Genomic DNA, 26,998 nt, shown 5'->3' with positions numbered 1-26,998 from the left:
AAATCCTATAGACATGTCGATCGATTTAGTTGTTAAAACAAAAATAGAAGAGGGATCATTCAACAATAAATCAAGGATTTAGAAGGGAAAGGTTAATGGTGCATGAGGAAGGATGAGGATAATGATGATGATGACGACCACTTTTCCCAACGTCGAAAGAGATGCTAGTGAAAGAGTGAAGACGACACTGAACAGTGTGGACCCAAAATCTAATTCTCGAAGATTTCATTACCCTCTTGGGTTAAATATATAATGAAAGAAATATATTTTTCATAATTATTGTTGTCTTATTTCAAAGTGTAGATATCCTCTTTGGCCTTTTGTTTGTGTATTTCGGTTGTCGACATCATCTTTGATAAAGAGACGTCCCTACAATTTATTTTTATTTGTTACATATTAACGGAATATGATGTGTTTATAACTGAAATTGACTCTTTAAAAAAAAAAGAAATAAGAATGAGTACTAGAGTTGGTTAATATTGGAAGAGTGCCTTTAATTGAATATGATATATTGATTTATTATTTATGTGGCATTTTTTCTTTTATCGAAGTTGGATTCTATTAGATCATGATTATTTTGGGTAGTAGAAATTAGGCTACTCGTAACGCCCCGACCGTCACTTTTTAGTGGGTCTCATATCCAATCCTAATCCATGGGCCCATTTTTTTTAATGGGCCTCACAGCTTTTCACTAGGTCCGTGAGCCCATTCATATCCGACTGTCGGTTTGCTACGTTTGGGAGGCTTTAACACTTGTTATCATCCCTACAAATCACCACATGATCTTTCCCTGTGTTTTGTCCTCACTCGCACAGTTTCGACAATCACTTCCTGGAAGGTCACCCATCCTAAGACTACTCCAGCTCAAGCACGCTTAACTCTAGAGTTCTCTCAGGCCCCTTAACCGAAAAGATAAGTGCACTTTGGTGACATAGGTGGCCAAATCAATTCTTTTAAACCTCTCTGCAATTCTCTGAAACCGGGGTGTCACAATTTACCCCCACTAACAGATCGCAACGTCCTCGTTGCCCACCAAGACCGTCACCCCCGACGGTATGAACCCATTCGACTCCACACTCGTCTGGGTTCGGCTCTGATACCACTTGTAACGTCCCGACCGCCACTTCTCAGTGGGCTCCATGTCCAATCCCAATCCATGGGCCCACTTTCCTTAATGGACCTCACGGCCACTCACTTGGCCCGTGAGCCCATTCATAGGTTTGCTACGTCTGGGAGGCTTTAAAGACTTGTTACCATCCCTACAAATCACCACATGATTTTTCCTTGTGTTTTGTCTTCACTCGCACAGTTTCAACAATCACTTCTTGGAAGATTACTCATCCTGAGACTACTCCAACTCAAGCACGCTTAACTCTGGAGTTCTCTCAGGCCCCTTGACCGAAAAGATAAGTGCACTTTAGTGACATAGGTGGCCAAATCAATTATTTTAAACTTCTCCGCAATTCTCTGAAACCGGGGTGTTATACTACTAATTTAATTTTGTCGATTAGAAGAAAAAAAACAAATCGATATTCTATACAATGTAAAATATAGATAAATCTAAATTTGTCCTATATTTATAATGTGTATATAATTATTTTTGTGTATTTTTTTTTTTAAAACTATCTATGTCAATCTTCTCCAATCAGTCAATTGCAAGAAATTTACAGATTTCTGTTGGTTTCTTTTTGTTGCTATTCTATATTTGCATTTGTATACCATTTATTTGTGATATTTATGTTAATCGTCATCCGATCATAATATAAAGCTCAGATTCATTAATTTTTGTTTCCCTACAATGGTGTAGCACTGCAGCAAACATAGTAATTGCAAAATAAAACTTCTAAATCTGATTTAGAAGTATTCATAGTGATAATTAAACTAATCCTGCTGAAAGTATATTATTTCACAGTGAACATGTAAACGGTCACAGTAAGATAAAACCAAAATTTGTTCGATTTATAGAATTAGAACTCATAATGGTTACTTCCTACCGAAGAAAATTCTAGGGAGATGGGATCGGAACCAAACATGGTAGATGATGTCTTGCACATAACCGCTCTACCCATTCTAGCACTTTTCAGCTTTTAATTGTATAACAACTTAAAATTAGAACGGTTTATCTTTCTGACCAAAGTAGAAAATATCTTACTTCGATTTATCACAATGATAGAATATGATCATAGAATTTTTGAATTAGTAATAGAAACACTAAATAAATTTATTTGAAGTCTCAATTTTGCAGAAGTTTAACGTCATAACATAAGACTATTTCCAACCCATTTCCATTTCTATCTCCAAATTGAACTTTCTCCAACCCTACTCCATTTCCATCTCTAAAATGGAGATTTCTATATTTGTTTTTATATTTGGAGATTTTTATTTCATTTCTCCATTTTGGAGTTGAGCTCTTTTATTTTCAAATCAATCTCTTAAATTTATATATATTTATATTTTATATCTGAATACACTTAATTATTATTATTTTATACTTAAACTTATAAATAATAGTTTTAAAATTCAACAATTAACATACATTACATAGAAAATAGACAATACAAAAAAGTACAAAATAGCATAACTACCAATAAAATTTAAAATATATAATATAACTTAAACTAAAGATTTAAAACAACTTAATACAACAAAGACTAATAATTATTGAACGTTGTGTAATGTATTGTTGTTTAATAACAAATTTTAAATATAGTAAACATGCTAATTTTTTGTTTTTGCTTAAAATAAAATAATTGGATCAAATTTGTAATTTTAATAAATAAAGGATCATTATATAAATTAATAATAAGATATACAAAAAACATTCTAAGAATATTTTTTTTAGAGTCAAATATGGAAAAATAGGTTGGAATGAAACCCATCTCTAAAACCCATCTCCAAAATAGAGTAAAAAATGAAGAAATGGGTTGGAAATGCCCTAAGTGATTAACAATATAGTTGAAAAAATAACAATAAATACTCGTTATCTAACCCATATAGTACTAGCAAAGTTCGATTTCGTAGCAAACAATGGTATTGACAAACAAAAGATACCCGTCTTAATCTCAATCAGGTAATCATCTAACAAGATAGTAGTAGTATACGACATAATCTTTCGGAAAATATATTAATCACAATTATTAATTTTTAGATAATTTATTATGAAAAATGAAATATTTCAAAAACATCAAAATTGTTTAAAAGAATTTGATCCTTCAAAATATATTCATTAGTCTTTGATTTTGTTGTCTAGTCCTTGTCTCGTATACCCTCATTTTATTTGATATTGGCTACACATTTTACAGATGATTTCGGTTGCAACAACTTTCGTTCCCTCCATTCCACCTGCAGAGGCTTTTCTTTTTAATTAATTTCCAAAACCCCAAAACGAAAATTCGGTGGTGCCCAAAATTGGAGTATTTGCCATAATAACTCTTCCTAGACGTTCCGATATTTGGTTCGGTTTTCGGATCATTCAGGTTTTGAAATTATTATTCATGCGGTTTTTTTTTATTTATTTTGGTTTGATCTAGGTTTGATTTTTTTTCGGTTTCAGTTCGGTTGCGGATTTTGAATGAAAAATTGATCTAAAACCAAATTATTTTCGGATATTGTTCCGGTTTTGATTCTAACCAAAAATTATGGATGTTTTAGAATTTTTCAGATATTTTAGGATATTTTCGAGTATTTTTGGATATTTTCGGTTTAGTTTAGATTAGGATATTCATGTATTTACGAATTTTGGGTTCTTTGGTCTAAAAGTAACTATTAATTTAAGGTATATAATTGTATTTAGGATATATATTAGGTTCTTGATTCAGTTTCGGTTCGGTATAATTGGATTTTAGTCAATTTTGTTTTGGTACCAAAATTTAATTAAAAGCAAAAATATATATTAATTCTTTGTGTTTCTTGGACCCATTATTTAGTTATTTTATGATCGACTGATTGTGGTAGGGTATTTTGATAACATAGCTAATTAAACTGACGCTTATAAAGGCCCATTACGTTATATGACTTAAAAGGCCAAGATCAGTGATCCATTTCTAGAAGATTCTTGTTTGGTCTTGGATGTGAGAAAGTGAATCCATTTATAGTTCTTTTTTTTTATTATTTTTTTCAAAATCTAATACATCACCATCACAATTTTACAAATATTTGATCTTATTATAAATCTATATGATTATATTAAACTACCTCAAGTATACGATTACGATGAATAGTTTTCAAGAACAATATTTTTACGGTGTAGGAACAGACAGGTTTTGCATAAATAACACCGTAAAAATATTGGAATCTAGGAACAGACAGATTTTGCATATACAACATTCTAAAATAAATTTTTATTATTTTATTATATTTATTAATTTATAAAGATTTTATTTTATATATAATATCTAACTTAACATACAAATTCATGAAATTTTTTTTTACTATAGCTAGGTAGCTTTAGTCGGCTGAATGATAACTGTTCGCCATAGCTGCTTCTCTATCTGGTACAACTTCGGGGACTCTTCTTTCTGATAGCGTCAAATCAGATCAGCGTCATTGGGCCGCTGCTCTTTGACCATCGTCCTCTCCTCTGTTACCAACTCTTATTTTGGACTGATTTCGAATCCACAAGAGATTCATCGGTTTGTCAAGCTACTCTGACCATGTTTTAGCTTCATCTATTATTTGCCCCCTCAGCTCAACCGGTGGGACGTCTTGGTGATGTGATCTCTCGAGGCCCCAACCTTTCATTGACAAATCTCAGATCTTTGGGCCTCCTATGTGCATTGCTTTCCGCCTCTCTTACCGGCTCCCCTCAAAGTCAATCTCACCACCTCCTTTCTCCTTGGGGCAATTAGTTGAGGCAAGAACACCAAAGAGTGAGATATGACATAAGAAGATGTTCTGTATGCGTTGTGGGTTGTCTCTCTCAAGAAAATGTATCGTTCTTGAATAAAAACTGGGATATTGTCTAAACAACAGTAGAACATTGTGGGCACCACGAATGCAAAGAATGTCGATCTCTCTTGTGCACCTCTTGGAGTGTTGTCTAGATTCCAGTACACAGTGGCTAGGAGAATAGCGGTCACCATAACCATAGGAATCCGTGTTCCCATGAGTTCGGGTATCCGAATCCAGTTTTTCATGTACCGTTTGGCTAAGATGAGTGTTTCAAAAAATGATGGATTCGCATATGAAGATATTGATTCCACGACAATGGGATTGACTGCAGATGTGCCTGAGACTAATTTGCCTCTTGAAACACTCGCATTGATCGCTTCTTTTAAGGATAAGCCTTGGTGGGGTGTGGTTTGTGGGGTGGCTCGAGCTGATTGGCTAAGTTTGAGCTTGTTCTGCTCCCACTTTTTGTTGAATTCTACTAACTCTTTGGTTCCTTCAATGGATACTTCCAGTTGTCGGATTAAATCAAGTGCGAACTCTGTGATGTTCTCTTTCTCAGGGATCGGATGACCAAAATCAGAGAAAAATCAAGATAGACTTGCTGGAGATCCATTGAACACACTCTTGCCGCGAGATAAGATGATAAGCCGATCAAGCAATTCTACAATAAGAGCACTTGGTTGATGGATCGACATAATCACAATGCTGCCACTCTTAGCTATTCGTTTAAGAACTTGCACCACCATGATCGACACCCCTACCAGAAATCGAATTTCTGGTTCGCGGATGTTACAATTCTCCTCCACCAATATAGATTCATCCTCGAATCTAGCACCAAACCAACAATCAAGGATCTCCCATGCAACCAACACTGTGGCCCACACATCCTCCGACTAACAATGAGGACTCAATCTGGCCAATAACCCGCGTCTCTGACATTATAAGCTCTCAACTCATGTATCTCCCTCACTCTCAGGTCTCGACCTTCAAGTCTTAGCGGCTCGCCATTGGGCCTCAGCCCTCCAACTACGATATAAGGAAGTCAAAATCTTGCTCTCGGGCTGTCACCCTACAGCACGCCTTCGGATCGTCACCCAAAGTCGATATACCAATTATACCTTTAGGCCACAAATTCCCTCCAGATAACGGTACACAAGAACCTAACCGTCCCCTCATGAGTTGTTAGAGATCTCACATCTCTAGAGCAATAATTCTGAGCTCGACCGAGTACCACGCTGACCAGAACTACCTCTATGGCTCTCGCAGGCACATCACAATGGGCTACCAAAACGTCACAAAGACCCTAAATACGTCACAAAAATCCCAAACACGTCACGAAGACAACACAAACGTCCCGCAGGACCGCCACTAAGGCCCATAAATGTCCAAAAGGACCGCCACTAAGGCCACAAACGTCACCGGGACCGCCACCATGGTATCCGACGTCGTCACTTAGACCACCAACAAGGTCTCCAACGTCACCAAAACCACTACCACTGACCGGTGTCACCAAGAACTCTGTCACCAAGACCACCTTCAGGGCACCAAACATCACAAAGAACGCCCTACCACTGACAAGCTTCACCAAGATCTCTGTCACCAAGACCACTATCAGGACACGAAACATCACAAAGAACACTACCACTGACAACTGTCACCAAGATATCTGTCACCATGACCACTGCCACGGTACCACAACATCGCAAAGAATGCCCTACCACTGACAAGCATCACCAAGATCTCTGTCACCAGGACCACTGTCAGGGCATGAAACGTCACAAAGAAACACTACCACTGGCAAGCGTCACCAAAATCTCTGTCACCAAGACCACTGCCAGGGTACCACCACATCATCAACAACGCTACAACTGACAAGTGTCACCAAGAACTCTATCACTAGGACCATTGTCAGGGTACAAACCGTCACTAAGACCCCTATCAAGGCACAAGCGTCACCAAGACCACTCAATATCATGATACTAAACGTTACAAAGACCGCCAACCAGGCACACATCCCGCAGGATCATCACAAAGATCGCCACACTTTCCACAAAACTTGCTATTTTTGGAAACTTTCTAATTATGGAAACCTCATTTTTATTGAAAATTTCTATTTATGGAAACTTCCAATTATAGAAACTCGAGCTATTTCTCTTTTCCATGAAAACACCAGCCAAAATAAAGAAATACTCATCTTATCAAATCCTTAAGTGCAATAAACACTTACAACTCCGAAACAAAAGAAAAACTTAACAAAACCAAACAAAACAGAAAGAATCTAAACTCCGGGATTGGTGCCCGACCCTTCTTTCGGCTGCACCTCTCCCACTGTCAAACGCGGAAACTTCGGACATTGTGGTCTAATATGTCCCACCTCCTTGTTGTAAAAGCACACTCGAATGTCATCTTTCGTCTCGCTCCTCTTGGGACAGCCTGCCAACCTGTAATCCATGCTCCTGCACCCATAGCATCCCTGCCCACCTTGGTTCGTTACTGACATGTCCTCCCGCTTCCTCTTATGCCCTTGCTCCGACTTGCTACCCTTTCCCTAAATGCTTTGCCCCAATATCTCTTCTAATTGCACAGTAGGGCTAACCATCCCTACCTGTGACCTCAAGTCATCCTCTATCCCAGCTTCAACCTCTACCAGCTCTGCTCTAGTAGTGTAACTCCTCACCCAGCACCAAATCCTCATATCATCACGCAGAGCCAACAAGAACCTCCGCACCTGAACCGCTTCTGGTTCTAAAGCCCGACCTGCATACACCACAAGCTGACTAAACTCCGCGTCTAGCTCCCGCACAGTACGGTTACCCTGAGACAACCCCAAGAACCGCGTTGAACTCTCTCATAAAGTTCATCCAAGTCATCTCACGCTCCACCCTCCGTGTCGTCATCGACCTCCACCAGACCCTCGCATCCCATGAAAGGTAGTGCGCTCCCAAGTCCACCTGATAGTGGTCGGGACACCGGAGCGACTGGAAAATATCCTCCATCCGCTCTCTCCACTCATCCGCTGCACTCGGATCTGTGCCTCCTGGGAAAAATACCGCATCCACATGCCGTAGCTGTACCAGCATCTGAACATACTGAGCATCCACTACCTCGGCCCCTGCTTGCACACCCGCCTGCACTTCCACTACAGGCTGCACCACTGGACCTCGTCCACCAACCAATGGCGGCACTACTGGAACCTGCCCACCATCCACTGGCGGCACAACTGTTAGAAGTCGCGCCAAAACCTGAGCTAGCAAGCCGGCCAAGAAATCCTCTCTACCTGGAACACCCTCCGCTGCAACCTCCACTCTCCGACGACACCGTGGCCGACACCGGGCCCATCCGCCCTGCTGATACCACCACCAGCTAGGTCTCCAGACACACTAGGATGAACCTGCGACTCTGCCACCTCCTCACTGGCCATGCTCTGGGTCACACTCTCACTGACCTTAGGAACCCGTCCCCGCCCACGGTCACACCCACGACCACGACCACGACCACGACCAGCAGCTCCCACACCTCTAACCATCTGTATCACCAATAACAGAAAGGCTAAGCAAACAAAACGATCCTAACTACACAAAGAACACAACTCAACGTGGAATCACAAAGTAGAGGATGATACTAGGACTCCATACCACAAACAAATTGACTAACTACTCATAGACAATTCCATCACACAACAACATGCATCTAACAACAGGAAAATAATTCAACCAATTAAATTCCTAAACCGCTCTAAACCCACTTAACCATCTTAGAACCATAAGGACTGTGATACCAAACTGAAACCTGACCCGTTTTTTAAAAATAATAAATACAATATATAATTAAGCATCCCATACTACTTAATTAAACCAACCCAAACCACAACTCCTCATTAAACCAATAACAACCAATATGCACAGGGGAAACATACCAACAATACAAAATCAATACATCATCAATACAATAACATTTCTAACCATTCTATTCATCAACCCAGCATAACACTAACGAAGGTTCCAACATAAACAATATATCAAACAACACAAAAACGAGACCCTAGATCATCCTCCTGCTCATCGTCATGATTCCGCATCACATACCTACACACCACAAACAACAATTGAGATGCGTAATTATTATCATAAATAATTGGTGAGGCGATCCTCCCATCTACTGGGCTATACACACAAGCAACTGAGATTCCAATGTTTAGCAAACCACAAAAACAACACAACAAACTAGGAAAACACGCAACAGAGAAGTTGGTGTCNATTCTCCTCCACCAATATAGATTCATCCTCGAATCTAGCACCAAACCAACAATCAAGGATCTCCCATGCAACCAACACTGTGGCCCACACATCCTCCGACTAACAATGAGGACTCAATCTGGCCAATAACCCGCGTCTCTGACATTATAAGCTCTCAACTCATGTATCTCCCTCACTCTCAGGTCTCGACCTTCAAGTCTTAGCGGCTCGCCATTGGGCCTCAGCCCTCCAACTACGATATAAGGAAGTCAAAATCTTGCTCTCGGGCTGTCACCCTACAGCACGCCTTCGGATCGTCACCCAAAGTCGATATACCAATTATACCTTTAGGCCACAAATTCCCTCCAGATAACGGTACACAAGAACCTAACCGTCCCCTCATGAGTTGTTAGAGATCTCACATCTCTAGAGCAATAATTCTGAGCTCGACCGAGTACCACGCTGACCAGAACTACCTCTATGGCTCTCGCAGGCACATCACAATGGGCTACCAAAACGTCACAAAGACCCTAAATACGTCACAAAAATCCCAAACACGTCACGAAGACAACACAAACGTCCCGCAGGACCGCCACTAAGGCCCATAAATGTCCAAAAGGACCGCCACTAAGGCCACAAACGTCACCGGGACCGCCACCATGGTATCCGACGTCGTCACTTAGACCACCAACAAGGTCTCCAACGTCACCAAAACCACTACCACTGACCGGTGTCACCAAGAACTCTGTCACCAAGACCACCTTCAGGGCACCAAACATCACAAAGAACGCCCTACCACTGACAAGCTTCACCAAGATCTCTGTCACCAAGACCACTATCAGGACACGAAACATCACAAAGAACACTACCACTGACAACTGTCACCAAGATATCTGTCACCATGACCACTGCCACGGTACCACAACATCGCAAAGAATGCCCTACCACTGACAAGCATCACCAAGATCTCTGTCACCAGGACCACTGTCAGGGCATGAAACGTCACAAAGAAACACTACCACTGGCAAGCGTCACCAAAATCTCTGTCACCAAGACCACTGCCAGGGTACCACCACATCATCAACAACGCTACAACTGACAAGTGTCACCAAGAACTCTATCACTAGGACCATTGTCAGGGTACAAACCGTCACTAAGACCCCTATCAAGGCACAAGCGTCACCAAGACCACTCAATATCATGATACTAAACGTTACAAAGACCGCCAACCAGGCACACATCCCGCAGGATCATCACAAAGATCGCCACACTTTCCACAAAACTTGCTATTTTTGGAAACTTTCTAATTATGGAAACCTCATTTTTATTGAAAATTTCTATTTATGGAAACTTCCAATTATAGAAACTCGAGCTATTTCTCTTTTCCATGAAAACACCAGCCAAAATAAAGAAATACTCATCTTATCAAATCCTTAAGTGCAATAAACACTTACAACTCCGAAACAAAAGAAAAACTTAACAAAACCAAACAAAACAGAAAGAATCTAAACTCCGGGATTGGTGCCCGACCCTTCTTTCGGCTGCACCTCTCCCACTGTCAAACGCGGAAACTTCGGACATTGTGGTCTAATATGTCCCACCTCCTTGTTGTAAAAGCACACTCGAATGTCATCTTTCGTCTCGCTCCTCTTGGGACAGCCTGCCAACCTGTAATCCATGCTCCTGCACCCATAGCATCCCTGCCCACCTTGGTTCGTTACTGACATGTCCTCCCGCTTCCTCTTATGCCCTTGCTCCGACTTGCTACCCTTTCCCTAAATGCTTTGCCCCAATATCTCTTCTAATTGCACAGTAGGGCTAACCATCCCTACCTGTGACCTCAAGTCATCCTCTATCCCAGCTTCAACCTCTACCAGCTCTGCTCTAGTAGTGTAACTCCTCACCCAGCACCAAATCCTCATATCATCACGCAGAGCCAACAAGAACCTCCGCACCTGAACCGCTTCTGGTTCTAAAGCCCGACCTGCATACACCACAAGCTGACTAAACTCCGCGTCTAGCTCCCGCACAGTACGGTTACCCTGAGACAACCCCAAGAACCGCGTTGAACTCTCTCATAAAGTTCATCCAAGTCATCTCACGCTCCACCCTCCGTGTCGTCATCGACCTCCACCAGACCCTCGCATCCCATGAAAGGTAGTGCGCTCCCAAGTCCACCTGATAGTGGTCGGGACACCGGAGCGACTGGAAAATATCCTCCATCCGCTCTCTCCACTCATCCGCTGCACTCGGATCTGTGCCTCCTGGGAAAAATACCGCATCCACATGCCGTAGCTGTACCAGCATCTGAACATACTGAGCATCCACTACCTCGGCCCCTGCTTGCACACCCGCCTGCACTTCCACTACAGGCTGCACCACTGGACCTCGTCCACCAACCAATGGCGGCACTACTGGAACCTGCCCACCATCCACTGGCGGCACAACTGTTAGAAGTCGCGCCAAAACCTGAGCTAGCAAGCCGGCCAAGAAATCCTCTCTACCTGGAACACCCTCCGCTGCAACCTCCACTCTCCGACGACACCGTGGCCGACACCGGGCCCATCCGCCCTGCTGATACCACCACCAGCTAGGTCTCCAGACACACTAGGATGAACCTGCGACTCTGCCACCTCCTCACTGGCCATGCTCTGGGTCACACTCTCACTGACCTTAGGAACCCGTCCCCGCCCACGGTCACACCCACGACCACGACCACGACCACGACCAGCAGCTCCCACACCTCTAACCATCTGTATCACCAATAACAGAAAGGCTAAGCAAACAAAACGATCCTAACTACACAAAGAACACAACTCAACGTGGAATCACAAAGTAGAGGATGATACTAGGACTCCATACCACAAACAAATTGACTAACTACTCATAGACAATTCCATCACACAACAACATGCATCTAACAACAGGAAAATAATTCAACCAATTAAATTCCTAAACCGCTCTAAACCCACTTAACCATCTTAGAACCATAAGGACTGTGATACCAAACTGAAACCTGACCCGTTTTTTAAAAATAATAAATACAATATATAATTAAGCATCCCATACTACTTAATTAAACCAACCCAAACCACAACTCCTCATTAAACCAATAACAACCAATATGCACAGGGGAAACATACCAACAATACAAAATCAATACATCATCAATACAATAACATTTCTAACCATTCTATTCATCAACCCAGCATAACACTAACGAAGGTTCCAACATAAACAATATATCAAACAACACAAAAACGAGACCCTAGATCATCCTCCTGCTCATCGTCATGATTCCGCATCACATACCTACACACCACAAACAACAATTGAGATGCGTAATTATTATCATAAATAATTGGTGAGGCGATCCTCCCATCTACTGGGCTATACACACAAGCAACTGAGATTCCAATGTTTAGCAAACCACAAAAACAACACAACAAACTAGGAAAACACGCAACAGAGAAGTTGGTGTCGACCGACACTAGAGTGGTGTCGATCGACACTGACCCCAACATGGTGTCGATCGACACCAACTCTACAACACGATATGCACGGAACCGAAAGTTGAAGATTCGCTTCCCAAATCCTCCAAATCGTCCAAAACCAATCCAAAACTCCTGGAAACTCCTGGAAACTCCTGGAAACCACCATCCAACCACAAATACACAAGAATACAACACAAAAAACCACAAAACAAGCAAAACAAAAGATTCTCAGACTTAGATAAGCCATGGTCATGCACTCACCTTAGCCAAAATAATGAGATCTATGCCCAAACGACGAAGCTACTACCACGTCCCTAGCCTTGGATCCACACTCTCCAGGAAGAAACTCTCTGACAGATCAAACGAATCTCCCTAAAACCACAAGAACAGGCTATGGAACACTCTTTTCTTCTTTTCTCTATAAACTCTCAAAAACGGCTAAAATGGACAAAGGAAGTCGAGTTCTCCCTTTTAAACTCGAGTTTAGGGCTTCCCTAAACCAGCTACGCGAACCGGAAAATTGAAATTGAACCGATTTGACCAACTACGATTGGTGTCGACTGACACCACTAGGAGTGTCGATCGACACCCCTACCAGAAATCGAATTTCTGGTTCGCGGATATTACAAAAGTCGACTACAATCTTTGTGTGGGAATCCTTCACCTTGATGGCTATGAGTTTTATGTGAGGGAGGACCCACCTGTTCTGTTACGACTATGCTTGCATCAACCGCCATTAGGATGTAAGCTCATGTTTGCCTTTTTTCCAAAATGTACAAGCTTTGTGTAGGACTCCTTAACCTCTATGGCTGAGGGTTTCATGTGAGGGAGGACCCACCTGATTTGTTGCGATATTGCACATATTATATATGAGTCCTGGTAGCTTCACCCACCATTATGAGAATTGAGCCAGAATCTGTATCAATCCTTGATCAAATTTTCTTGAACAATCTCCTGTTGGCGAGAACCCCATCCCTTAATCCCCCATTGTACAACATTTGTAAAAGCTCGGTTGATATATTGCAAGAGCCATCGATGATCACTTGCTGATCGAGGAAGACACAGAGCATGTCTTCAAATGCGCTTCCACCATGGTCCCAACAGATCTTTGAAGCTTTGCTAGCCTCTCAAAGACTTACACCTCCTTAGAAAACTCATGAAACTAATATCTTTTAATGCCTTGTAACCTTATTAAGCATTGTAATTGTTTAAGTTTACTTTGTATGAACTCTCCTCTTTGAGGATTTAACTTTAATGAAAGCTTGTTTGACCAAAAAAATAAAACATACAAATTCATGTTTCAATCAATAATTAACACTTGAAAAAAATCATAATTATTTACAAACAGATCTACGCTAATTGTCTACTAAGTGATTATGGTAGACAATAATGTTCTCAACATATCTACACTATTGTTAATGATTGGTGCACAACTAGACCATTGTGATGTTTCAAAATTCACTATTTGTCAAAAGTGTGTTGTAGTTGAGATGATTTCTTATGTACTACTTGATTTCTTAGACCATTTTCTCTGCTAGAAAATCAGAATAGACAATCGTTCCTATTGCAAACTCTCTCTCTTCTCTCTCCCTGAACACCAACTCCAGATACTAGTATAGGTGTGGTTTCCTTTAGTTGTTATACCCAGACGGTTCAAATCTCATTTTTCTAGTGAAATTGCCGGTTGTTTTTTCTTTTTGTTTGGTTGTGCTTCGCCGTTTGTAGTAACATTTTCTAATACCCTATTGGAGCAATATAAATAAATTTTCCTAAAAAGGATTTTGTCTCCAATTCACAATCCTAAACTCATTCTAGGATTCCAAGTTAGTTCTGATGTTTCTCTAAGCAATAAAGCAAAGCTTCCCACCTTTGTCTCTCAAGACTTTACTGCTTTATAGATGCGACATAGGGAAAAGACCAACGCCACAATGTAGTGATTGATTTTTCCCTCCATTTGTTTTTTTTTGACATATCTCATTCTCGCAATTAGAGCGTGGGTCTTTATATCAACTTTCTCTATCTATTGATGGAATGGATATTGGCTTTCCAAATTTGAGTTAGTTCTCGAACTTTTGTAATTGGTAGTTCTGTAAAATTCTAATGGCTCGTTTATTGAGCTCTATGGTTCTATTGTCCAATCACAGTTAAGTCATCCCACCAATTCCAGGGATAAGGTTAACCTCACCGAGTTATGGAGAGACATTATTTAACTTATTCTACATGGATCAAATAACATAACCATTCGCCAACACTGACCCACCCAGCACTTGCTTTCCATTATGCATAGTTTATCTCTTAATTTCTAGTTTTTTTGTTGTTAGAGCATTTTCATCGAGAGTCTTCCCATGAGTATCAAAGAAATAATAATGATAAAAAATAAAAAGAAAGAAAGAAAAGATTTAATTCACTTGGGAGATAATTTGAAGCATATATGAGAGAATAAATCTACACCTATTTTAATTTTATTGGTGTTGAACAATAAATTTAATTCAATAATAAAATAATATATATAAATATATATTAAAAAAACTTTAAGATATTCTAAAACAGGATAACCGATAATGATGCTAGCTATTTATATTGCTTTTATGACTTTTTGTACTTATTAATTTTTTTTTTTTTATTTAATTATATATATATATATATATATATATATATATTTTAAATCACTATATTTATAACATCACACACGTTTTTTTTAATGATATTTTCTTTCTTGAAACAAACTAACCAATGCGTGGAAATTTTCAAATTACACATTAAAAAGTGGCTCCAATTTCATTCTGATTTTAAGTGCTTTAAATATATGTCTACTCCAGTGTTCGTCATTAATTGTGTGCAGATATGTTTGAATTTTCTATGTTGATTAGTCAAAATTGATTTACTTTGTAGTTTGGAGAACACATTAATCACGTTATAATTCACACAATTATAAATTATTCTATTTTTATTCTATCTGTAATTCAAACACTTACAATATCGATGAATTTTCAAAATACCGTTTTTTATGTCACTTTTCAAACATACCCGTTCGTGGTGTTCATTTTTAAAAACATATTTTAATATATAAAATGACTAAATTTTGAATCATAAACTCCAAATATTAAATCATACCCCGTGAAAACTATACCGTAAATATAAAATAGAAAATCCAAATCTAGATAAAAAAAAAATTAAAAATTAATTTAACATATTGTAATTGCAAAAAAGACAAAAATAAAAATGTTAAAAAAGAATATTTTTGAAAATAGTATTTCAAAAAAGAAATAATTTCTAACAAATTCTCCACAATATTCTTGAATTTAAATTTAACTACTGAACTTCGAATCAAAGATATATTTTTATTTTGAAATATCCCAGAAAGATACTAAAAGATGAAACGATTACATAAGGCTACAACTTGTCAACTTCAATACAAACTTACAACTTGTCAACTTCAATACAAACTTATAACAACGAGAAGCTTATACTTAGAAGCGTAAGCTAGAGTACAAAAGTGTTTGTGGGGAATGATAGCTTCACGTTCTCTTATTTCTGCTGCCAAACAGCAAGGCGAAGTAAAACAAGATCCTAAAGAAGAGACCGGAAGCCAACGTGATCCACAAGCAATCCCACTTGCTCAATTGAGTAATACCTTGTTGTGCGAGTAACTTAGACCCTGTCTTCAAGCATGTGGACTCCGTTATCTTGGTTTTCAAAGATCTACTCAGAGTTTCAAGGAGCTTAATCTTCCTAGAATAAGACACACCTCCGAGAAGAGTACCGTCAAATACTTGGACTCCCTTAACAAAGCAACGTAACGGGTCATCAAACTCATTGATTAATACAGCCTCGTACGGATACTTGAGAGGTGAAATGTAATGAAACCATATCCAATAGACTGGTATCCGATCTCGGTTGACGTAGAATCCACTCAGCAGTAAACAATAAGCAACATAGGCAATAGTGACCATGTAACTTATCATGATATTCGGAACAACGCCGGATATGAAAGTAACGATAGAGGAACCAGACCAGAAGGAGGCGTAGATTATGAGGGAGTAAAAGAGGAAACCTTCTAACCCGCCGCTCAAACCAACGGTCCAGAATGTGATCGAGGCAAAGACTAAGGAAGGGGCAATTAGTTGAGGCAAGGACACCAAAGAGTGAGATATGACATAAGAAGATGTTCTGTACGCGTTGTGGGTTGTCTCTCTCAAGAAAATGTATCGTTCTTGAATAAAAACTGGGATATTGTCTAAACAACAGTAGAACATTGTGGGCACCACGAATGCAAAGAATGTCGATCTCTCTTGTGCACCTCTTGGAGTGTTGTCTAGATTCCAGTACACAGTGGCTAGGAGAATAGCGGTCACCATAACCATAGCAATCCGTGTTCCCATGAGTTCGGGCATCCGGATCCAGTTTTTCATGTACCGTTTGGCTAAGATGAGTGTTTCAAAAAATGATGGATTCGCATATGAAGATATTGATTCCATGGCAATGGGATTGACTGCAGATGTGCCTGAGACTAATTTGCCTCTTGAAACACTCGCATTGATCGCTTCTTTTAAGGATAAGCCTTGGTGGGGTGTGGTTTGTGGGGTGGCTCGAGCTGATTGGCTAAGTTTGAGCTTGTTCTGCTCCCACTTTTTGTTGAATTCTACTAACTCTTTGGTTCCTTCAGTGGATACTTCCAGTTGTCGGATTAAATCAAGTGCGAACTCTGTGATGTTCTCTTTCTCAGGGATCGGATGACCAAAATCAGAGAAGAATCGAGATAGACTTTCTGGAGATCCATTGAACACACTCTTGCCGCGAGATAAGATGATAAGCCGATCAAGCAATTCTACAATACGAGCACTTGGTTGATGGATCGACATAATCACAATGCTGCCACTCTTAGCTATTCGTTTAAGAACTTGCACCACCATAAACGCGTTGGTGGAATCTAGCCCGGACGTAGGTTCGTCAAGAAACAAAACGATAGGATCGTGGATAATATCGATTCCTATTGAAACACGTCGTCGCTCTCCACCAGAGACTCCACGGTGTCCCTCATCTCCGATCACAGTGTCCACCGCATTTCTGAGCCCTAATTGGTCAATTAGGGTTTCAACACGTTCCATCTTCTTGGATTTGGACAAGGTTCTTGGAAGACGAAACTCGGAAGCGAAAACTAAGGTTTCTTTAACGGTAAGCATCGGAAAAAGAAGATCATCTTGCATCACATACGCTGATATAACTTTCAACAATCGAGATTGCAAAATCTTCTCTCCGTTAAGTGTTACTGAGCCTTTCAACCTCGTCTCCGCAACCCTCCCCGCTAATGCGTCGATCAAAGTGGACTTCCCTGCTCCGCTTGCACCAAGAACGGCTAGAATATCGCCGTCACAAGCCTCACCGGAAACATCATCGACTAGAGTCTTCACGGAGCTTTTCCGTGAGAAACCAAACCCCTGACGAAGTGTGACATCGTATTCAAGATTGTTAAAGGCTAATACGAACGGTACTGGTTGTACGTGTAAGGCTTCGACATCTATCGTGTGATGAGCTGGATCGTCGCTTCTAACGGGGTTGCCAGAATCTTCCTTCCGGAAACTGTCGCAGTCTTTTAGCAACTCGGCTAGCGTAGGTGATCCGATGGGAGAGATATTGTTGTCTGACGACAAAACGATACGTTGCATCGTAATGTTTTTAGAGCTAGAGTGATAGTGTTTAGTTTTTAGTAAGGAATCAGAAAGCTCCAATCCTAGAACAGCTGTCTTTTTTTTTTTTTTTAATGATGAGTGTAACTTGTTTATATATTGAGTATCCTATTATATTAATTGAGAAGTATAAATATGAAACTAACCTTAAAATATATAAAAAATTACATTCAATTGCCATTAGATTAATTAATTAATTAAATAAATATAATTAATTAAAAAATAAAAACGTGGACAAATCAAATATAAAAACATCTAGAAAAATAAAAAAATCTATTCAAATCAAAACTAATTTGTAATTGAAAAAAACTAAAAAAAATTAACTGCTAAGATTTTTAAAAAATGATAATTTTTTTAAGTAGAGTGTATTTTATTCTTTAATCTTATATTGTCATGCCATTGATTTCAAATAATTATTAGTTAAAAAAATATATTTTCTCTCTCTAATAAATTATGAACGAAAATTAAATTTTTTAAAAAAAATATAAACAAATCAGAATTTCAACTTTTTAAAGATTTTCTTAAATATAATTATTATAATTATTTTTAATAACTAGATTTTAAAGATTTTCTTAAAATTTCAAATTATGATTCTCCTATCATTTTTATTTTATTTTATTTACAAATTGTTTTGAATTTTCATATAATACTTATGATTAATAAAATGTAGATTTTTCTGCATATGTTGTGAATTTTTAAAAAACAAAGATATATTACTCGATCTGTGAAAATAAAATGTGTGTTTCAATTTTCACATTGGCGGGTTGATAAAACTAAATTTATATAGCTCATAAATTAATAAATTTTATTTGTTCATAACTATAATATTAAAATTACTACTTCGTATTTCACAAAATAATAATGCAAATACAACAAACTAACAATATAAAATTGTAATATACATCAAAAATAAAATACTATAATATTCTAAAATAATTAGTATTCTAAAAAGCAAATATAAATTTACAGAAAAACAAAATAATTTTCTTAAAAAAATATAACAATAACTTTTAAAAAAATGTTGACCCCTGCTATAATTGGTGTTGTAAACTTATCATTTTATATATAAAATATCTGATAATATCATCATTATACTAATGATTTGTGTTTGTGAAGCATGAAGGTGCCACGAAGTTATTAATAGCTTAATGTGTGTGGTTTGTAGAAGTCCGACAATGAGCATCATCATTATTTAGAATAGATGATTTCATATGTAGTTTCGTTTTCGACATAAATGTATTGAGGAACTAGAAATCGTGATTTACGTGGTTATTGAATTTATGATATAAGCCTTAATTAGAAGAAATGCAATTTGGCTTCTCCAACGCGAGTTGCGTTTAAATATAAGCTTCTATGGGAGTCAACTACAGTTTTTTTTTGTTTTTTTTTTGTTTAAAGCTATATATATGTTTCTAAATAAAAACATGTTTAAAGTGGAGATAATTGGTTTGTGTATTTTAAATAAACTAGTAAAAATAAAAATGTTCTATGTTTCACAAGCGGATGAATTTAGTAGATGTTATAAACCACCCTTTCAAAAGCTGTTTTAACTAGTATGAACTATTATTCTAGTTTCTTCAAATACGTAAGACTGAATATAAACTATGGAAATAGTAAGAAATTGATAACACCACAAACAAAACAATCATATATCAATTTTAATAGGGCTGCCTGTCCCCATGTAATGTATAGCGTTTCAACTAGGTTCCCCTATACTTTCAGTATTTATCAAATTCTACCTATAAGATTTATGTTCTACTCAATTTCACTCAGACTATATAAACCTACTCAATTTGCGTTTTAAAATCGATGACCGACTAACTTTTTTCATTTTGTTTTGCTTCATTATACATATTCTTATTCTTATTCTTCGTCTTATGCTTCTGTTTCATCGTATGTGGTAGTAATTGAAGTCGGGAATCTAAATGCCTCGTTGGTCAGAATCAAGCATTACCCATACAAAAATGTTGTAAGTGTTGCTATTCTCTTACCTAAGTTGTTATTGATGTTGGATTTGTTTGAAATTGTCAAGAATTGATCGAATTTGGAAACGTGAATTATCGATTTTTAAGGCAACTGAGAAGCTTTATTGGTTTTGGTTAATTGGGTAGATTTATATAGTGTGGGTGTTACTAGGTATAGAATATACATTGTATAGGTAGAAATGGGTAAAGGCTGAAAGTACAGGGGAAACCTAGTTGAAACGCTATATTATAGGGGACTATTACAAACACCCCAATTTAATATTCGCCTAAGTTTATATACACAATAACAATGATATGTATATAAGTCAAGAGAATTTAAGTTCACAATGGGTTTTAGTATCTAAACTTAGCTAATCATGCAACTTAAAGTAAACAATTGAAAACAAGTCAAGAGAATTCAAATTCTAAAAAGACTAACAAGACTGCAATTAAATCAAAGCGGGAAAAAAAAGCAAATTACTCAACAATAACTAAAAGTGAATCCTCGGGTTTAAGCAGCCGATTACGAACGATAAAGACATAGAATATGGCGTTTCACAAAGCTTCTAACAAGCAAATATCCTTAGGCCATAAAACACTAAACATGACCAACACATTTCAAGGCTATTAATCAGTTTACCAACCAATCAATAATTAACTTCTTACAAAGACAATCAATTGACTAATAAGCATTATAATCGAGTTTATCTATCCACTAAGCATCCTAGTCAACAATTTCCAAAAGTAAAGAATGCAGAACACTTAAAAATTTTGGTTCGGGAATTTCATCAAACATTTTTTGTTCATGAAATTCCTAAAGTCTAAAATCAACATGATCAAGGCTAATCTAGCTTTATAAATAACTAATAAGTAAAGATTCTCTAAGATCCAACCTTAAACTCCATATCCAAACTCGTAAATCATCCTAATCTACCTTAACCCAAAGATTCTAAAAAACTATTCATTCATGGTTATGATCACACAAAAATAATGGTTTTATATTTGTGAAATCATAATTAGAGATTGTAGAATAGAGATTTTAGTAAAACTCCTGTGACTCCGGTATTTACGAGTTTAGTAAAACACGGTTATTGGTTTATAAAATAAAATCTGTTTAACTGAATGTCTAATTTGGATGAATTTAATAGACTGAGTGGAATTAAGAAGTTTTAATTAGTTTAGAGTGAATTGGGTAGAGTAAGAGCATCATGATCCTAGTTGAATACTTACTATACAAGATCAGAATTGCTACAAGCAGCCCTTAAAGTTTATTAATAACTAGTAGTTTCCCATGAGTCATTTCCCACAGAGAGAGACAGTACAATTGGAAAGTTCTATAAATTTACACGAGAAGAAGCAAACTCGACTAATATTACATTACGTGTTTAACAAGAAAAGATCACAAAAACTTTCACAAGTCACTTATAATTTATTATGTATTGGTCACATATGTGTTTTATAATAAAAAATAAAATAGACTCTCAGCTATCATATTATATCTCTTTTTTTAATTATCATGTTAGCATTTTGTTAGTTCATTAAATTTTTGTATTAAATTCTAATAAAAGTTCTCAAGTTTTATATAGTTTTTTTATCTTCCTTTCAAACATCTAAAACATTATATAATACTATTAATATAAATAAAATATTAAAAAAATATGAAAACGGATTTCATATTTAATGCTGTATATTTATTTTTTTGTCTCTAAAATAGATTGTTAATAAGTTTTTAATTAATAATTTAAATAAAATTAATAAACTTTCTATATTAAAATTGAATAAAATGACACATGTCAACAAATTATGGACAAGTGGCAGTTTTTTTGGATTTTGTGAACCTTACTTTATTTTATTATCTAAGATATTGTAGTGCATCTTTCAAATTCAAAATTTTAACTACATAAACCTAGCGTAAGACCAATTAGATACCTTGAGCAATTTAGATGATATGAAAAACATGCTTTTCATACTTTATAAAATGTAAACTTTGATTGTGGAAGACCTTTGTTTAAGTGGTCAAAGGTTTAAAAGCTTCTACAGAATATTTTGGGGTTTGATTCTTAAACAATGCAGTTTTTTTCAGTTTATTAACGCAAAGTCTATTGGATGTTTTAGAGGAATGTATGAAGAGTCATCCATGGTGGTCTTGTGTGATTCGGGGAGACCATGTTCATCCGATGTTTTACACTTAGAATTACTTGTCATATATGGATCCATTTATTGCAAAGAGAACTGCATCGTGGAATGTTTGTTTGTAGAAGTATATATGCTGCAGGTAAATAGGTAATCAATCATCATAATAGGATATACTGGATGAAACTTGTAATAATTATGTAAGTGAAGAAAATAAATGGAAAATTTAACTACCATAAATGATGGTTTTCGATACAAATGCTTGGCGTAGCACGATTGTTTCAAAAGAACCAAAAAAGAGAAGAAACAAAAAAAATCCTAATTAAGAACATATAAAGGATTTGTGAGTTTTAACTTCAGATTCTTGAATTAAAAAAAAAAAAAAAAAAACTGTTCTTACTGTCCCAGATTATAAGAGTTTGTACCAGATTAAGTGAATTTCTTGAGACAAAAACGTGAAATGTAGGCGGGAAAGAAATGAGGAACATAAACAAACCAAATTTAGTATTGAGAATAAAACAACAGTACACACAACATCAATTCTGCAGTTAGGGGCAAGTAGTGATAAACTTTCCCTTCATGCTTTATTTGGAAACAAAAGAAACGTACATTAATGTAAACACACATTAAAACCAACGAAAACAGCAGTCACTCTTTTTTTGTTCTTTGGTAGCAATGGCAGTGGTTCTCGCTTCCCTCAACAACCCCTTTACATACATGTTGACCCTTGTATGTGCTTCTGCAACATTTAGTGCAATCAACGTTCGTACCAGGGAACGGGTCTGGGCCGCACTCGTCTAAGAACGTGAAGCATGCAGGTTCAGCATCGCTCTTCAGGATTTCTGCATGTTGACAAATCATCATGATCGTTTTACAAGATAATTAAAAAAAAAATGTAAAGAATAGTAGAGAACATCCAAAGTTCTTACCAGTGGTAGCCATGAAAAAGACAACAAAGAGAACGGTGAAGCAAACTGAGTTGATGTTCTTTGCCATTTCTTTTGGTTTTGCTTTGCTTTGTCTTAAACTTTAATATTGGTGAGACATTCCATATGTCTGCTAATATCTATTTATAGTTCAAAGTTGTAACCTTGTTATCATTGTTTAATCTACCTTTCCGATTTCCTAAGTACATAATGTCGCCATAATTTGTTATTATATGGAAAAAAAATGTACTTGACTTAGAGAATTAACCAAAAGGAAGCTCCAAGTTGTCTTCCTCGTCGTTGTAACCACGATTATATAAATATGACTAATTTGATCCACCAATTTTATAGCTTTTTCAAAGTAAGCTATTTTTTTTTGATACACTACAAGAAATATGTACATTGTTAGCGCGAAAGAACATATAACATAGCGTTATCATAAATACTGTGACATCGGCAATCATGGTAGACACCCCACATACTATAACGTTTTGACATGCTTTAATAGATAGTTACATACGATAGCATTTTCATATTATAGCGTTAATCAAATGCTATACATTTTATGATAGCAAAAAATTAGTGTTATTTTTTGTTATATATATTTAATAATTTGTATAATTGAATCCTATTTTACAAAATTTATTTAATTGTATTTATATATAATTTTTATATTTCATAAAATTATCAACATACATAAAATTAATATTACATTAACCAAAAGAGGTCTTACATAAAATCAAGTCTTACATAAAATCAAGTGCCACCAATCTTAATTAAAACAAAATTAAGATGACCAAAAAGAATAGAGACAAACTTCTAAGAACATGTACATATGTAACTCATCCAAAGTGAGGAGATATAGAAGGTACATGGAGCTGTAGATCATCATGTTCTTGGACAAGGCTAGGATCTCTACGATTTCTTTAGATTGATCTTGGAACCTTACAAGTTTTAAGGATAATACGACATGACAACTTCAAAAGCGTTGGACATCCTCATTCTTCTATTGATACAAGGAAATAAAAGGGGCCACAGAAAACCTTTTCTAATAAGTGGGATGATCTTCCAACTGCAAAATTAAGGACTAGATCATAGAGGCAAAGAGAGAAAGACTCACAGATAAAACTAGCAATGGAGAAAGAAAAGACACTAAGCTGAAAGTATTTTAGAAGCTGCACATTTAAGTAAATGTCAAACCAAGTGCAGCAATACAAATTGATAGGAAGCGGACTCTCTAGCCAAGAGTTTCAAGGTCTTGTTTAGTAACACAGTATAGCAACAAAAAAACCTAACCTTGTGTCCTAGCATTTCTGGCTCTTTTATCCCCTTTCTTCAACCAAAAAAAAAAAGAAAATGAGAATAAGAACAACAACACAACAGAAAAAGTTTAAGCAGCTCATACGAATCGATTAAAAGATAAATAAGCTCATGAGCTTCAGTAGCAACTCTTCATCACTAAATTTAATTGCTACATGAGAATAATATTATTAATACAACATCAATCACACTGAAAGAATGAAAAAAAGAAGCGAGGACCTTGAGAGTGGAAAAGCTTCCGACTTAAGGTTAAAATTTGCTCAAACACCAACTACAATTTACATTAGCAAACGAATCCAGCATTTTGATTAAATTTCACAAGTATACACAAACTCATCATAGAGGTTAAAACAGAGGTGGGATCCTAACATCATTCATACTCAGTTACTCACGAATTAAAGTGATGACTCTTCAACACCCTTTTATTCCAGCTCAGCTGCATCTAATACAAAAAGCCGAGCACAACTTAACTAGAAACCACAAATTTGAATTATAGCTTCCGGGAGAGTGAAATTAGACCCGACGATTTGCTTACCCGTCTAACGCCAACACTGGAAATTATCTCCGATCTTCTTCACGTCTCCACCGCTGCAACTCCATTTGTTCTGAGAAAATCGAAACTCCTCTTAGAACCACAATATCTTACCAAACCAGATCTGAACAAGAGGAAGACAAATTAAAAAAAAACTACTAATCCAATTCAAAATCAAACGAGAGAATGAGAAGCAAAAGAGAAAAGTAACAACCAAATCACAAAAACCCACATCTTTACAATCTCTGAAACCTTTTCACCCAATCTTCTTCTCCGTTCTTAATCGTCTCATCTTCACCATGACTAGACCAAGTCGAATCTGGATTTCTCGCTTTCGTTGGTGTAGACCCACTCGAATATGGATTTATGATCTTTTAGATGGCTCCAGATTTGAATCTAACAACATCTTCTAAGAAATCGCTCTCTCTCTCTCTCTCTTCTCTGGGCTGGAACAAGATGAGTGTTGAATGTTGGGTGTGGAGAGATGAAGATAGAAATTAAGTGTGGGAGGTAAAATGTCTAATATTTGGCTAAGTGATATGTTAGGTCTGATAGATTTTATATCTTTACTCTTTAGGGATTTCGAGAAAGAGGGGAAATGTAGTGTAAAAGGCAAAAAGTCTAAATTTTTAACTAAGTGTTAGGCGGAACAAGTGATTTTAGTTTTCCGCCTAGTGAAATTCTGTCATAGCGTTAACAAAATGCTATAATATAATAACTAAAATTTCAAATCATCTTTAATAGAATAGCAGTTCAGCAAACCGTGCTATCAATGTGGACTTTTTTGTAGTGATAATTCAGTGTAAATTCTCAGGCCTAAACTAAGCTATTATTTACATAGAAATATTTGATATATTTGTACAGTGTTCAAGAAATCGCTAGGCAGTATGTGGTGATGACCCAGCGCCTACTGCCTATAACACATAGTCAGAATTTTAGGAGTTTTTAGGCGGTTTAGACATTTACAATACGAACATTATATTTATGATATTATATGTAAAATTATGTAAAAATATATGTTAGAAGAAATAAATAATAATAAATCATAAACTAAAATTAGTAAAAATACATTTATTTAATTTAGATTAATAACATATAAACATTTATAGATATGTATATGAATATAAAACTTAAAAATTTAAATATATGTAACTAAAAATAAAAATATATATTAAAATAATATTATGTGATTTTAGGCGGTCTAAACGGTTGTCTAGGTGTCTGCTGAGCGCTTAACGCCTAGACGACCGCCTAGAGAACTTTCTTACAAAATAATATACACAAGGACAATTTTTTTGTTAAAGTTTTGAATAACAATTCTAACATTACTTTGATTTCAGAAAATATGGTGGTGGATACGAAAGATTGAAAATAAGTTATTTGACCATCTACACTTAATACCTATTAAAAATATTATAAGAAGAAAAAATGTACGATATTTATCAATTATGTTTTTAGTTATATTTTATTTCCAGGTCAACTCTACATGTATATATATTAAATAATTAACAAAGAGAGAAGGTCTTCGATGTCTATTAAATTAAATATTTAATATATAATAACTGTTTTGTAATATTTTACATATATATATATATATAATAATAATAATAATAATAATAATAATAATAATAATAATAATAATAATAATAATAGGGATAAGGAGAAAAGAAAATAAGTGAGGTGGCGATTAGGGTTTTGGGAGTGCACGAGTAAGATGCGATAATGGAGACATTGGTGAGCGGCGTAGGCCCCCGGAGGATCCACCTGATGGACAAGGATCTTGGGTGGCTCGAGTGAAGGGTACGAATGCGGGGGGG

The 26,998-nt window shown here is 36.7% G+C and overlaps 2 protein-coding genes and 1 long non-coding RNA gene across 13 annotated transcripts; all 3 read right to left on the bottom strand.

Moving 5' to 3' along the window:
• Positions 16,018-18,348, bottom strand: LOC104780350 (ABC transporter G family member 19-like). Its single transcript, XM_010504849.1, has one exon. The coding sequence runs from the start codon at positions 18,283-18,285 to the stop codon at positions 16,138-16,140; it is 2,148 nt and encodes a 715-aa protein (XP_010503151.1). The 5' UTR covers positions 18,286-18,348; the 3' UTR covers positions 16,018-16,137.
• On the bottom strand, positions 23,030-23,399 carry LOC104780349 (defensin-like protein 206). The gene is made up of 2 exons (XM_010504848.2): positions 23,333-23,399; positions 23,030-23,245 (listed from the first exon to the last, which is right to left on the bottom strand). The coding sequence occupies exons 1-2, from the start codon at positions 23,397-23,399 to the stop codon at positions 23,052-23,054; spliced, it is 261 nt and encodes an 86-aa protein (XP_010503150.1). The 3' UTR covers positions 23,030-23,051.
• Positions 24,023-25,745, bottom strand: LOC104780348. 11 transcript variants are annotated; one of them, XR_002037699.1, is made up of 4 exons: positions 25,414-25,742; positions 25,042-25,305; positions 24,869-24,920; positions 24,023-24,662 (listed from the first exon to the last, which is right to left on the bottom strand). It is a non-coding gene; the product is annotated as an uncharacterized LOC104780348 (long non-coding RNA). The 11 variants fall into 11 exon arrangements; XR_002037700.1 differs by having other exon boundaries at positions 24,023-24,920; positions 25,042-25,091; positions 25,185-25,305; positions 25,414-25,739; XR_766725.2 differs by having other exon boundaries at positions 24,869-25,305; positions 25,414-25,745.

Source organism: Camelina sativa, chromosome 4 (genome assembly GCF_000633955.1).
Source record: "Camelina sativa cultivar DH55 chromosome 4, Cs, whole genome shotgun sequence".
NCBI classification, from domain to species: domain Eukaryota; kingdom Viridiplantae; phylum Streptophyta; class Magnoliopsida; order Brassicales; family Brassicaceae; genus Camelina; species Camelina sativa.
The sequence above is the reverse complement of the archived record's forward strand: the minus strand, read 5'-3'. Positions and strand labels throughout refer to the sequence as shown.

Excerpts from the sequence above, each read along its gene's own strand:
- LOC104780350 (XM_010504849.1), bottom strand. The coding sequence starts at position 18,285 with ATGCAACGTATCGTTTTGTCGTCAGACAACAATATCTCTCCCATCGGA.
- LOC104780349 (XM_010504848.2), bottom strand. The coding sequence starts at position 23,399 with ATGGCAAAGAACATCAACTCAGTTTGCTTCACCGTTCTCTTTGTTGTC. Across the intron at positions 23,246-23,332 it reads CTTTTTCATGGCTACCACTG|AAATCCTGAAGAGCGATGCT; the intron begins GTAAGAACTTTG and ends GTCAACATGCAG.